General features: G+C 44.1%; 1 protein-coding gene across 3 annotated transcripts in view; it reads left to right on the plus strand.

The window, feature by feature from the left end:
* The window catches only part of LOC143930508 (sperm flagellar protein 1-like), a 170,697-nt gene that overhangs the window by 78,255 nt on the left and 78,841 nt on the right, over positions 1 to 13,601 (plus strand). For all 3 annotated transcript variants that reach the window (XR_013262786.1, XM_077454863.1, XM_077454864.1), the window contains exon 6: positions 11,405 to 11,507. Coding sequence is in view for 2 of the 3 variants with exons in the window: in XM_077454863.1 (XP_077310989.1) it covers positions 11,405 to 11,507 (103 nt within the window). In the remaining variant the exon portion in view is untranslated. The remainder of the gene's footprint in view (positions 1 to 11,404; positions 11,508 to 13,601) is intronic.

The raw sequence follows: 13,601 nt of genomic DNA on the forward strand, positions 1-13,601 counted from the left end.
ACGTGAGCTTGGCGTGATGGAAGGTGGAGTGGAGGACAATTGTGAGGAGAGAGGAGAAGGAGAAGTAGAAGACGAGGCTGGACGGTGAGAGCCTGGAGTGTGGCTTTGTGTGTTCCGTTGCTCCCACTGGGCTCAGTGATGGCTGCTCATGTGCCTTCTTAAGGCGGTCGTCCCTAGGTGAGTGTTGGGCTTACCTCGACGAATGCGTTGACTGTAAAGATTGCAGATGGCAACGCTATTGTCAGCAGCGGACACGTTAAAAAAGCGCACACTGCGGACCCATGTGCCAGCGTCCTGGGAGCGCCAGATGTGACCGTATATGGTCGATGACTCGCTCCTGATACATTAGCAGTCTGCTTCGTCCCTCCTGTGCAATGTAAGTTATTCCTGCTTCTCCTCCCTATCTGCTGGTCCATATCTCCCTCTGAACTCCCCTCCTCTTCCTCTCTTGTGGGCACCCACATGACATCACTAGACACGTCATCATTGACGTCACCTTCCCCACCGCTATACGTAGAGATCTTGGAGTAGGCAGCAACACCGGGGACCAACCTCCTCCTTGGGCTGATCTGGGTACTGTCGTCAGAAAGCTGAGTGGCGGTTCTTGCTACCTCCTCTTCCTGATCCAATGCCAAGAGTGGCTGCGCATCAGAAATGTCTTGATATGGATCGGAAAATAATTCCTGTGGCTCAAGCGGAAGGTATGTGGTGGTGGTGTTGTTGGTGGTAGTGTCTTTGGGGGTGCACATAGCAGAGAGTGAAGAAGAGGGTGCAGATCGAGAGGATGAGGAGGGTGCAAAAGAGTAAGGCTGAGTGAGCCACTCAACCAAGTCTGGTGCATCCTTTAAAGTAATTGAACGCACCTTCTGCAACTTCCTACTTTGGCTCAAGCCTGTTGCTCCTGCCCTACCCCTACCACCCCTGCGGAAGGGCCTGCCTCTTCCTCTGCCTGTCATTTTTTAAATGACCCTGTGAAAAAACTCTCAGTCCCTATACTGATAAAGGACTGCTGCAGTATAGGGCAGCAGTCAGCAGTAGTGCACCTCAACCCTATATAATGTGGACCTATACCAGTCCTTAAGGAATAGCAAACTGTACCTCACTCAACCCTATGTACTGTAGTACCCTATACCTTACCAGTCCTTATAAGGACCTTTGTGGAACTAGTAGGCTGTGAATGATTAACAGACTGTACCTCAGTCCCTATACTGATAAAGGACTACTGCAGCAGAAGGGCAGCAGTCAAGTATAATATTCTTTCTATATTTGGAAGAAAGAATATTATACGTGTACAAGCCTATTACCATACCAGTCCTCAAAAGAACCTTTGTGGACCTAATAGTAACAGCTACTGATTAAACTGACTGTCCCTCACTGCCACACACAGCTTCCTGCCTGTCCCTATTTAAACTGACAAAACATAGGCTGCTGGAACAATAACTTGAATAGCACTCAAAACTATATCCTGTATTACTTTACCATACCAGTCCTGAAAAGGACTTTTGTGGACCTAATAGTAACAGCTGATGATTAAACTGACTGTCCCTGCTGCACATAGCGTCCTGTCCCTCTCTCTACACTGACAAAAGACAGTCTGCAGCAACAATCTGTTCCCCACTTCCAGGCTTCCAGTCTCACTGAATTTTGGCCCCGTCCTCGTTCCTCCACCACCGGACCAATTAGAAAGAGAAGCGTGCTTTGTGCATGCACAGTAGGGAACCGGCTGTGAAGCCTAAAGGCTTCACTGCTCGGTTCCCTTATCGGGAATGGTGGCGGCTGCACCCGACAGCTGGGCTGCCGACAGTGCAGGCTCCCTGGACAGGTGTCCATATATTAAAAGTCAGCAGCTGCAGTATTTGTAGCTACTGAATTTAAATTTTTCGTGGGGGGCTGAACCTCCTCTTTAACATCAACATGTGGTTAGACATCTGCTCTAAATCAGCACCTTCTGGTTGGATATGTCCCTAGTCCTCCTTACCTCCCTCTACTTCAGCACCCTTCTCACATCATACATTAAAGAGATGCATACCATGCACTGTCCAGTTTTCCTTATCTACCTCCAACATTTTTTCTTTAGGGTTGTCTGGTTTACACAATCTCTGTTTGATAATCATCTATTACAATACACAGGAACTTAATCTTTGATGCAGCTGTCTTCAGATGATTGGACACTGGCAAATAAAGCTGTAAATACAGCCATAGCATAACCCCTTCCACACCTAACAAGCCTCATTTTTTTTTTGCTAGTGTCCTTAAATTTTTGCATCATCAAGTTTATAGCTCATTAAAGCCACTGTGCCTTCCATTTAACAGCTTACTGGATCAGTGGACTTCTCGGATGTTTCTTGGGCTGGTACCTGGACTCTGCAAAGAAGATGCAGGGCCTTCCTGTAATATAATTTCAGGCACTAGATCCTGCTTTTCCCGCTCACCTAGGCACATTATAGGTATGCTCACCGAAGAGTGGAAATCTGAAAGGGACTTGTTTCTCTCATCCATCCACTGATAGAATCAAATGATGCCACAAAAAGTCAGGGCTATGGCTCCATCTTGGAACCCAGAGTGTTGCTGCCCTAGTTCCTAGGGGATCGACAATCATTTGACTGTCTTTTTTGGTCACAGCCTATGGCCAGAATTTAAGCCACTGCCTCAATTCATACTTGGCACCATTTACCTATGAGTATCCCACACACGTGCATGCCTTGGGGATGCCTCCACACGGCTTTGATCGCACAGTAACCTAATGCATGGATGTGACCCATCTTAGTTTTTTGGGCTTGTGGACATCTGGCAAGTCTACTTTCTGATTCTCCTGGCTACAAGGCACAACTATCCTTGGACTTCTGGATACCCACTGCCTACAGTGACTGAGTACAGTAGGTATACCCCCTTTCTTATCTGTAGTACAGATTCTTAAGTAACCATATGGGGTTTGTCCCTCACTACTCATGGTGGATCAAAGGCTCAAGAAGAGTGGGTCAGCAAGCCTTGCCATCTCACACTCAGTAAATGTCTTGGGTTATGATGGGAGTCTGCAGCATCTTCCCCAACTGTCCTGATTCTGATTGTCATGACCTGCAGCAGTCTGGGTTGCTATCCTCTTTAGATTTCACTCTAGCTCATTCTGCCATAACCCCTCCTGCCTTTCAAGAGAGGCATTTCCAGCAACTATGTTTTATTTTATGGGCAGGATGTTTTCCCTGTAAGCCCTTGTACACACACGGTCGGAGATTCCGACGGAATGTTTCCTATTGGACCGTTTTGTCGGATATTCTGACTGTGTGTGTGGTCGATGCACACACACAGTCAGAATATCCGACAAAATGGTCCGATAGGAAACATTCCGTTGGAATCTCCAACCATGTGTACAGGGGCTTACAGGGAAAACATCCTGCCCATAAGAATATCTGACGGACCAAGTTTTCCAACTTGCCGGTAAAATTTTCCGACATACTCCGATCATGTGTAGCCTACTCCGACGGACAAAGTGCCACGCATGCTCAGATCAAATTCCTAGACCAAAGCTATTTGCTACTAGCCTGAACGTAGTCTTGTCGTAACGAAATAACGTCATCACGTTATGTACAATTTGATTTTCCGACAACTTAGTCCGACCGTGTGTATGCAACATCACTTCCGGACTTCTTCCAGAATTAATCCGTCGGAATTACTCCGACGGATTTGGTTGTCGGAATCTCCGACCGTGTGTACAAGGGCTTAGAGGCTTCAGATCCAGTGGAATCCTTCTACCTCTCCCTTACAGTCCACCTGTGATTCTCCTCTTACATATTCTATGTTCCCTGAGGAGAAGGAAGGTTTCTTATCTGGCTCAGAATACTCCACACAGGGACATACCCAAACAGGTGATATCTATAACAAATGGAAATATACTGATTCTAAACTTTACATGTGTTTTGTTCTGGATCAGCCTGTATCAACCCAACCTGCGTTCTCTAAAGATGCCTTTCTGGCCAAAACGTTCCCAGTACACACTACACTCACCTTGCTCAGCAATATCCTACAGAGCAGGGATCTCTTTGAAGAAGTCTGTCCCTGACCCCTGTGGATTATGACATTTTCTGCCATTACAAGAGATTTATGGTTCCTGTTGAGATGTCCCTGTTTTCAAGGACTCTGTGGATAAAAGGTTAGAAGTTCTCTTTAAGGCACTTTTTTTTCTGGTGGCTCCTGCAAAACAACCAGCCAAATTAACCATGTCAGTCTGGTAGACATTAGCTGTCTAGTCCAAACACATGGCCCAGGACTCTAGATCAGGGGTGCCCAACCAGTGTCCTGCAGAGCCCTCTAATGTGGGCTGTGACCTCCTGCTCTGGGATAGTGGGTTGTCAAGCCCAGATTGCGGGTTGCTGACCCGCCATCCCAGAGCATCAGTGTTGGGATTGAAACCAGCGGTAGAGGAAGCAAGCGGCTGCAGAACCGAGCCGAATAAGCCAAAGCTTTCTGAATAACGAGCACCAACTCCTGTCACAGGCTGAGTGATACCAAATGAAATGCACTCTGTCTGGGACAACAAAAGCCTGCGATACCTGAATGGAAGACTATGTTTATTACTAAAATCAGTGTATATATGGACATATCTGTTCTGCAGGGGTTACTGTGCTGATTTCAAACTGATCCGCAGGTGCAGCACACCTGCGGGTTACCTGCACTGAGTTATAAACTTCTGTCATTACTTGCACCAAGCAATAGACTTCAGTTATTACCTGTGGATTACCTGCACTGAGCCATAGACTTCTGTTATCACCTGCGGGTTTGGTGCGCATTCAGAAAGTGCATCACACCTGCAGGATATAATAGAAGTCTTTGGCAAAATACAGCTAACCTGCAGGCAGGCCACAGGTGCACTGCACTGCACCCTTGGTGTGGGTAAATCGCAGCGCATCAGTCTGAATGTAGCCTTAGGCCCCTTGACACGATCAGTCCAATTCAATCGGACCCTCCATTAACCTCTATGGAGCAACAGATGTAAACAGACTTATGGTAGTTTACATCCACCTACCTCCAATTCGAAGGCGATCCATCCCCTTCCATCTGGGCTGATCAAATCAGACTGCCCATAAAGTAGAGCAGGCTGTGACCATGTTTGCTCTGCATATGCAGAGTGGATACGAACCTGTCATCTGTCTGCTCCGCTCATTGTGGCCCGCAACTGGTTATCAAGTCTCTAAAGTGCCCCTCACTCGTCAAAAGGTTGGGCACCCCTGCTATAGATCCATTCTAATGGATCTGTCTGTCCTCAGTTAGAGCTCTTGCCCATTGCCTTACAATACTGCATGGATGGTTTAGCTGATACTCCTAGCCAAATATCAAGAATGAATATCCTTTTCATTCATATGCAAAGGATCCTGTGGTTCAAGTGGGAAAAAAAGGCAAAAGCACCTACAGGCAAACCTTTGGTTTCTGAGACGAAGAAGATATTTCATTTTTCTTGGGTCTTCCTGCCTAAGTCAAAGCTTGGCCTACACTTCCACTGTGAGACCTAGACATCAAAACCTGCCAAGTCGGGTAAAAATTGAGGGGGTTGTAAAGGGGACACTTTGTGACCATCTGGGTACAGAACATTTCAAACTTCTGGGTTTAGAATGTTGTAGTCCATGACTACAAGATAGAATTTTGTTTTTGCTTCCACCCTGCTTCAAGCTGATAACTTTCCATCTTCCCCACAAAAGTGGGCAGATCTTCACATTGCTCTCAAGCAGCTGTTCTTGCAGGGGGTCATTGCCCCATTTCCAGAAAAAGAGGTTTTAGGGGTTCTATTACATCCTGTTTACTGTTGCAGAGACAAAGGAGGCACTCACCTCAGTCTGGATCTGAAGAGTCTTAACAAGTTTTTTCAGTTGCAAAAATACCATATGGAATCTGCCAGTTTTATGGGTGGCACAGGGGTGTAGTGGTTAGCACTCTCGCCTAGCAGTAAAAAGGGTTGCTGGTTCGAATCCCAACCACGACACTACCTGCCTGGAGTTTGCATGTTCTCCCTGTGCCTGCGTGAGTTTCCTCCGGGTACTCCGGTTTTTCACACTCCAAAGACATGTAGATATGTTAATTGGATTCTGTCCAAAAAAAAATATTTGGCCCTAGTATATGAATGGGGACCTTAGATTGTGGGCTCCTTGAGGGTAGGGACTGATGTGAGTGTGCAATGTACAGGGATAGGGACAATTGTAGACACTCACTCAGGTTGAACTCGATGGATTAGTGTCTTTATTCAACCTTACTAACTATGTAACTAGGTCCGTCATTGTTTCCCCTTAGCTAGGGGACCTTCTGGCTTCTGTGTATATCAAGGATGCTTACCTGCACATTTCCATCTTCCCCCCACATTGATACTACTTGCAAAGCCATCCACAACTCTGCCCCCAGCTACATCACTAGCTTAGTCTCTAAATACCAACCTACGCGTTCTCTTCGTTCCTCTCAAGACCTCCTGCTCTCTAGCTCCCTCATCACCTCCTCCCATACTCGCCTCCAGGACTTTTCCAAAGCCTCTCCAATTCTATGGAATGCTCTACCCCAATCTGTCCGCCTATCTCCTACTTTATTAGCTTTTAGACGATCCCTGAAATCCCTTCTCTTCAGAGAAGCCTACCCTACCCACACCTAACTGTATTTTCATTTTCTCCATCAGCTCATCCCCCACAGTTATTACCTTTTTGTTTCAACTTGACCCTCCCTTCTAGATTGTAAGCTCTAACAAGCAGTTGTTGGTGCTATATAAATCCTGAATAATAATAATAATAATTTAGCTGTGGGCACACAACATTATCAGTTTGTTGCCATTCCCTTTGGCCTGTCCAAGGCACCTAGGGTCTTCAGCAAGGTACTATCTTCCCTCTAGCCCTGTTGTGGTCCCATGGTATCTCCATCCTAAGAAAGCTAATGGGCCTCCTCTTGAAGGAACAGCCAGTTCAGACCTTATCAGTCCATCAGATGGCGAGACTTTGCAAAGGTTTGGATACATGCTAAATCTCCAGAAGTCAGTCTTGGAACTGACCCATTGCTTCGAAGCATCTGAGCATGGTTCTACACATGGCTCAGTTCAGGGTTTTCCTTCCTCTGGACAAGCTTCTGGCCCTCCACTGATACATTCAGACCCTATATTCCAGGAAAAAAAAACAACATTAGCTTTTGCATGAGGGTCCTGGGCCCTATGGTAGCCTTCCTTGAGGCAGTACGTCAAAAAAAGATACTTACAAGGGACACTAACCTCTGGGGTGTAGTATGAGATGCTATCTCGGTTCAGATGACTTGATCATCTGGGGAAGACCAGCTCCTAATCAACATCCTGGAACTCAGGGCACATTGGTTCTTCCTGCAACACTGGAAATTTCAGCTCAGAGGCCACCTGACAAGCATTCAATCAGATAACACTACAGCAGTGGTTTACATCAACTATCAAGAGGGCATAAGAAGTTATGTATCTCAAAAGGAAGTGGCCCGAATTCTAGCCTGGGCAGAGTTCATCTTCAGGTCCTGTCCCCACATTCTAGACATTGAAAATTGGCAGGCAGACTTTCAACCTCTGGTTCCAGCGAAATGGCTTCTTCTCACAAAGCTTTTTCAAGACCTCTGTTGCAGGTGGGGATATCAGATGTAAATCTTCTGACTTCCAGGTTCAACAGCAAGCTGGGCAGGTTTGTCACAGGTCCAAGGACCTTCAGGCCTTCATAGTAGATGTTCTGGTGACTCCAGAACATCTACCAGGACCAGCTGATTCTGGGACTAGTTAGAACACCTCCAAAAAATGTAATTTCCTACTTCTGTGAAGAACTCTGCACTAAAATACAAGTCAGGCTTTATGCATCCCTGCAACACAAATGTAATTTGTGGTAAGCTACTCTCTAAGGGCTATTCACTTCTAAAGGGATATAGACACTGCAACTTTTCTCATCAGAACACAGTGCATCAGCTAATTAAAATCAATTAGTCAATCCCATAGTGTGACTGTGCTAGTCTAAGGACATAGTCTAGTAAAGAGCTATTCCTTCAAAGCAGAAACAAGTAGGCATCTGCAACAAAGTTTGTTAAAAACATTGCAATGTATATTGATTACCCAGGGAGAATTGTTGTGTTTTTTTTTTCAACAGAAGTAGAATTACTCTTTAATCTAAGTCTTTACCCTGCTAAAGTGTCTTCCTTGTCTGCTTCACAGGATTAAGAAGGATGGTGTGCCAATGGTCCTTATTGCTTCAAACTGGCCAGGGAGAACTTGATACTTGTACTTGGACCTTGTCAGACTCCTGTCAGACTCTCTGTGAGCCCTACTACATTGGCTAGATCTTCTGTTCCATGAGCTGGTCCATCATCCTATTTCTTAGTTTCTTATTTTAATTTCATCTCCATTGAGGCCCAAGTCCTGAGGAATGGAGGCCTATCAGACTCAAACTCAGATATTCCTACACTCACATAGTCTACCATTACACCTGGAAGGCCTACTTTGTTGGGTCAGAAGCTAGAAATTTCCATTGCTAAAAGTACTCTGTGGGATATGTCCCGTCTTTCTTCCAGTTTGGCCTAGGTCATCATTTAGCCTTAAGTAACTTGCCTTTTACTCATTCATATTGTTCCTCTTGTACAATTGCCAGTGACTCTGTGGGGTCTCAGCTTGGTTTTATATGTTCTTCTGAAACCTCCTTTCAACTCTGTCACAGCTTTACCCCTGTCTTCCCCTTGCTCTGAATGTGGCTTTCCTTGTGGCTGTCACCTCTGCATCATGTGTCTCAAGAGTTAGTGGCCCTGTCCTGCAAGAAACCATTCCTAGTTTTGCACAAAGATAAGGTTGTCTTGTGGCCTAAAGCATTTTGTAATTTCCTCCTTCCACCTTAACCAATACATTGTGCTTCTCTCCTTACGTTCTGCCCTTAAACATTCCAGGGTGATTTTTTACCCATTGTCTGAATTTTCTGCTTAACAGAGGAGCAGCTAGGTAAATTTATTTAGGCTTTCTGCTTGACAGAAGTCGTAATCGTTTAGTTCGTAAACGTTTGCTCAGGATGATCTGATGCTGTTCATGCTGTCTGGAGCTTCCCTGTATTCAAGCAACTTAGGAAAGTTCTGAATTGTAGGTGGAAACCATTAAGATGAGCAGTATGAATATAGATACAGCCCAAGCCAATTGGAAGGGGATGTGCCCCTAGGCATGCTGGATGCCTGTTGCTGCTCCCCAGCACAAGCTGCCATGCAGACTCTGGTGGACTCAGGTGGGCGACCGGAGCTCCTAAATTCTGAAACACAAGGTTCTCCTGAGAGCTGAGGGAGAGTGACCATGGATCCTACGTGGTATCACAGAGGAAGGTTACTTGTGACCAGGGCCTTTTGAGTGCAGACCCCCTAAAGCAGTGGTTCTCAACTCCTGTCCTCAGGATTTGCTGCTCAGTGATTGCAGTATTCTAGTCTGTATTTTCCCAAGGTAATACTTAAAATCTGACCTGTTAGTGGGTCCTGAGGACAGGAATTGAGAACCGCTGCCCTAAAGAGATCCCAGGGACTTGTGCTGATGAATCCCCCTCTGGGTGCTAAAAATCAGCTACTGGGTGTTAGCTAAAGGGGACATTGGCTGTGTCTTTAAGAGCAGGGTCCACTCAATTCCTTCTATTTGCAAGGGTCTTTGCTTAATTCTGTATAGTCTGCTATGCAGTCCTACTGAGAAAACTGTCCTCAAGAGTGAATAGTTAAATTTAGAATATCCTACTATATCCCTTCTCCTATTCCAAGTTAATAAACTAAAATAACATAAAAACACTACAACCCCTAGACTGGTCTATGGAGTAACTAGTGGAAGTTGTGCACCTGACTGCAGGAAATATTGTGTGCCTGGCTGCAGGGCTGAGACTAGGGAAGATCTGGGAAAAATATCAGCTGCTCCTAGGGGGTAGCGCTACACTTTAAAGAATCAGATTCCCTCTTTATCATTTCCGAGGGCCTACAGTCTGAAGGATAAGGTTGCTCCCTTTCCTGTTAAGACACACTCTACCAGATTGATCAGTGCTTCATGGGCTCTTCAGCATCAGGCAAATATTTCACAGATTTGCAAGGTTGCCACATTGTGTTCTGTTCACAAGGGTGTTAGGTTTTACCAGGTAGTTATTCAGGCACGTTTTGTGCATAAGGTGTTTCAGGCTGTTTTCTCGCCGCTCATTTGTTAAGTGGGCCTCTTGTTGCTTGTTCACTGTTCTGCACACCCATCGGTTTCTTTGCTTTTGGACATCCCAATTGTTAAAGACCTAAGATCTTGTGTCCTGTAATGTGTGATTATAAATTAGAAAAATAAAGTTTTTGACTTACCTATACAACTCTTACTTACTTGAACAATGCTATACCCAGGAACTAACATTTCACATGTTCACTTTTTTGTTTAGCAGGTTTCCATCAGATATTTAATAGAATCAAACTATGCAATGACACCAGTTAGCTGTATAGTAGTTCTACGTGTTGGCCATCTTTTCCTTCAAACTATAGAGACCTTTAAGCCCTTGTACACACGACGGAAAATGTCCGATCGGACCGTGTTGTCGGCTACATCGGACTGTTTCCATCAGAATATCCGACCAACAAAGTTTTAGAGCTGGGCTATAAAATTTTCCGACAACATGATCTGATAGGACTTTGTCCGATCGTTTGTAGAGAATTCTGATCGGACAAAGTGCCATGCATGCTCAGGTCAAATTCCTAGACCAAAGCTATTGGCTACTAGCCTGAACGTAGTCCCTTCGTAACGAAATAACGTCATCACGTTACGAACAATCTGATTTTCCGACAACTTTGTCCGACCGTGTGTATGCAACACCAGTTTTTGACAAAATACGTTGGACAAAATCTGACGGATTTTGTTGTCGGAATGTCCGACCGTGTGTACAAGGGCTTACAGTTTCTGCCAAAATAGCTTCATACAGAGATGTTTTATCCCTGTCATCTTCTTTAACGGCAACATCATTTGAAGTCACTTATCAAGTTCACATGGCAAGCATTTTCATGTCAGAACATTTGGGAAATACAAATATGCATTGTTTAACAAAGACCAGAACAAATCCTTCAACATAAAAGAAATCCTGTAACTAAATCGCTGCTTCAAACCACAAGTAGTCTTGTAATCTGCAGTGAGGGAAAACTGCAGAAAACAGCCCCCATTCTCCTCCGACCTTGATTGCTCTGTATGCATAATGTTGTTTAGTCAGCAAAGCATCTCACACTCTGAGGTCAAACCCAAGTACGCAGCCAGAGAGATTTATCGTTGTAGGACCAGGGTGAGGGGTTAATGCAGGGTTGGAGTGATTTATGTAAACCATCTGTTTTTATTGTTTTTCTGTTGTTCTACCTACCTATGCTAATAGTTTTAATAGGAAATTGCCTTGACAAGTCTATGTTTTGTCACATTGTCTTACAGAACGGATGGCCATTCACACCCCTATGCACATCTGGAGTCTAGTGTACGCCTGTTGTTGGAAGAAAAGGATCTAGAAATGCTAGCCCTGCAGGAAACTGTACAAGTGAGTAAGAGGTGATCCTACCATGAATGCTCTGAGACAGCATGTTTGCACTTCAGAGGTCGCATCATTGCTCTGCTGTGCCAGTTAACTACTATTCTATAATTGATTTATGTAGGGCCAGCATATTCTGCAGCACTATGCAACATAAGGACACTCAAGGGCTGAAAGTGTAATATTAAAACATGCACAATTATATGCAGGGCTTTTTTTTCTCAGAGAATAGGTGCAGGAACTTCGACTCTTCCGAGTCACCCCTTGACTCCGCCCCCTACCTACCTTCAAGCAACCATTCCTTTGTCCACCCCTTACCCCTAAAGAATACAACCAAGTATAATTTTGTGGTGCTAAGTATTTTGTATGGTATTTGTTAAGCCCCATACACACTATCAGATTATCTGCTGAGTTTTTCCTTCAGATTTACCAAAACCATATAATATGAGGACAAACCTTAGGAGTTTCAATGTGTATGCAATCAGGCAGGCCCTTCTACTACATGGTTTTGGTAAATCTGAAGGAAAAACTCAGCAGATAATCTGATAGTGTGTATGGGGCTTTAATGATAACAAGGCAGTAAAATAAATCTAGCAACAATGGACACCCCAGCGACAATACATCCACCAAAAGCCAGCATCAATAGACCCTCCAACAGCCAGGAACATTATACCCTAACCTCAACAGTAGATCCCTCCCAGCACTGATTGACCCCTGCAACATAAGACTAAACGCAACAAAAATAGATCCCCTCCAGCAACGATAGATTTCCCAAGCAGCCAGCATCAATAGACCATCAAGCAGTCAGCAACAAAGACCCCTCCCTCAACAGTAGATCCCTCCCCACAACAATTGACCTCCCCAGAAACATAGGATCTACCCCAGCCACAATAGATCCCCCCACAAGCAGCAGAAGACCTCCCCAAAAATATGCAATTAATTTTTGTGGCACTTTATCACTCACCACTTTACCTCACAGAGTCATTCTTATGAATTTAAAAAACAAAAGCTATTTATATATGTAATCCAGTACTTCACTAATAGAGTACAAGAAGTTTTTTTGCATATTAGATGGGTCATATTTTGGATGTATATATTTTTTGTGGAAATAGTCAACCATTTTTTATTTATTTTTTTACACAAATTTTTATTGAAAAGTAACAGAGCATTTACATTTTAGCACGTCATCGTAAATGTAAGAAAGGATACATAAGAAATTGCTAAATTCACAGGGATTGAGTAGTTACAACATGTGATGTTTTAATCAAAATGAAAAATTGTACTTATCAGTTAAGGCGAAAAGAGAGTCAAAGCGTATATGAAGATAAAATAAGAATGTTCTTGTGAAGGAAGGGGGAGGGAGGGGAGAGGAGAGAAGGAAAGAAAAAAATAAATAAAAAAGAATTTATATTTAGGCGTAGTAGCAGGAGGGAAGATTAGGCAGAGGTTGAGTGGACAGCGGCCTGCGCTGTTTGAACATCTTAAGTAAGAGAACATAAATCACTGACAGAGAATCGACAACAAATAATACTTAAATGGACGATTTGTATTCCTGAGTATCTTTAAATGCTAGCCATTTTGACCAGGTTGAGGTGAATTGTAACATTCTTTCTTGCGAAATACTGATAAGCTCTTCAATAGTTTCAATAGAGGTGATCCTTCTGAACCATTCCTTTTTCGTTGGGATTGAAGTTGACCTCCAATGGGAGGGGATGCAGTGTCTAGCAGTGTTTGTCATTATCATAATTAGGGATTTCAAATATTTTTTTGAGGGGATTGTGTTGTGGTGCAGTAGAAAATGGGCTGGATCAAATTCTAACGGTTCTGAGGTTATGAATGTAATGGTTTCATGAACCATTTTCCAAAATGGTTGAATATGCGGGCAAGACCACTATAGGTGGAATAATGATCCCACTTCACCACTGCACCTCCAACACTTGTTGGAGATCTGGGGGTTGAATTTCTGTATGGTGCTGGGTGTTCTATACCATCTAGTTAGAATCTTAAACCCACACTCCTGAGTAGCGACGTTGAGTGAGCCTTTATGAGCGTACATGAAAATAGTTTCCCAGTTTTTATTAGTGAATGATAGATTGAGGTCGT

Source organism: Lithobates pipiens, unplaced genomic scaffold (genome assembly GCF_037356315.1).
Source record: "Lithobates pipiens isolate NorthernLeopardFrog02 unplaced genomic scaffold, aLitPip1_a1.2 Scaffold_25, whole genome shotgun sequence".
Taxonomy (NCBI): domain Eukaryota; kingdom Metazoa; phylum Chordata; class Amphibia; order Anura; family Ranidae; genus Lithobates; species Lithobates pipiens.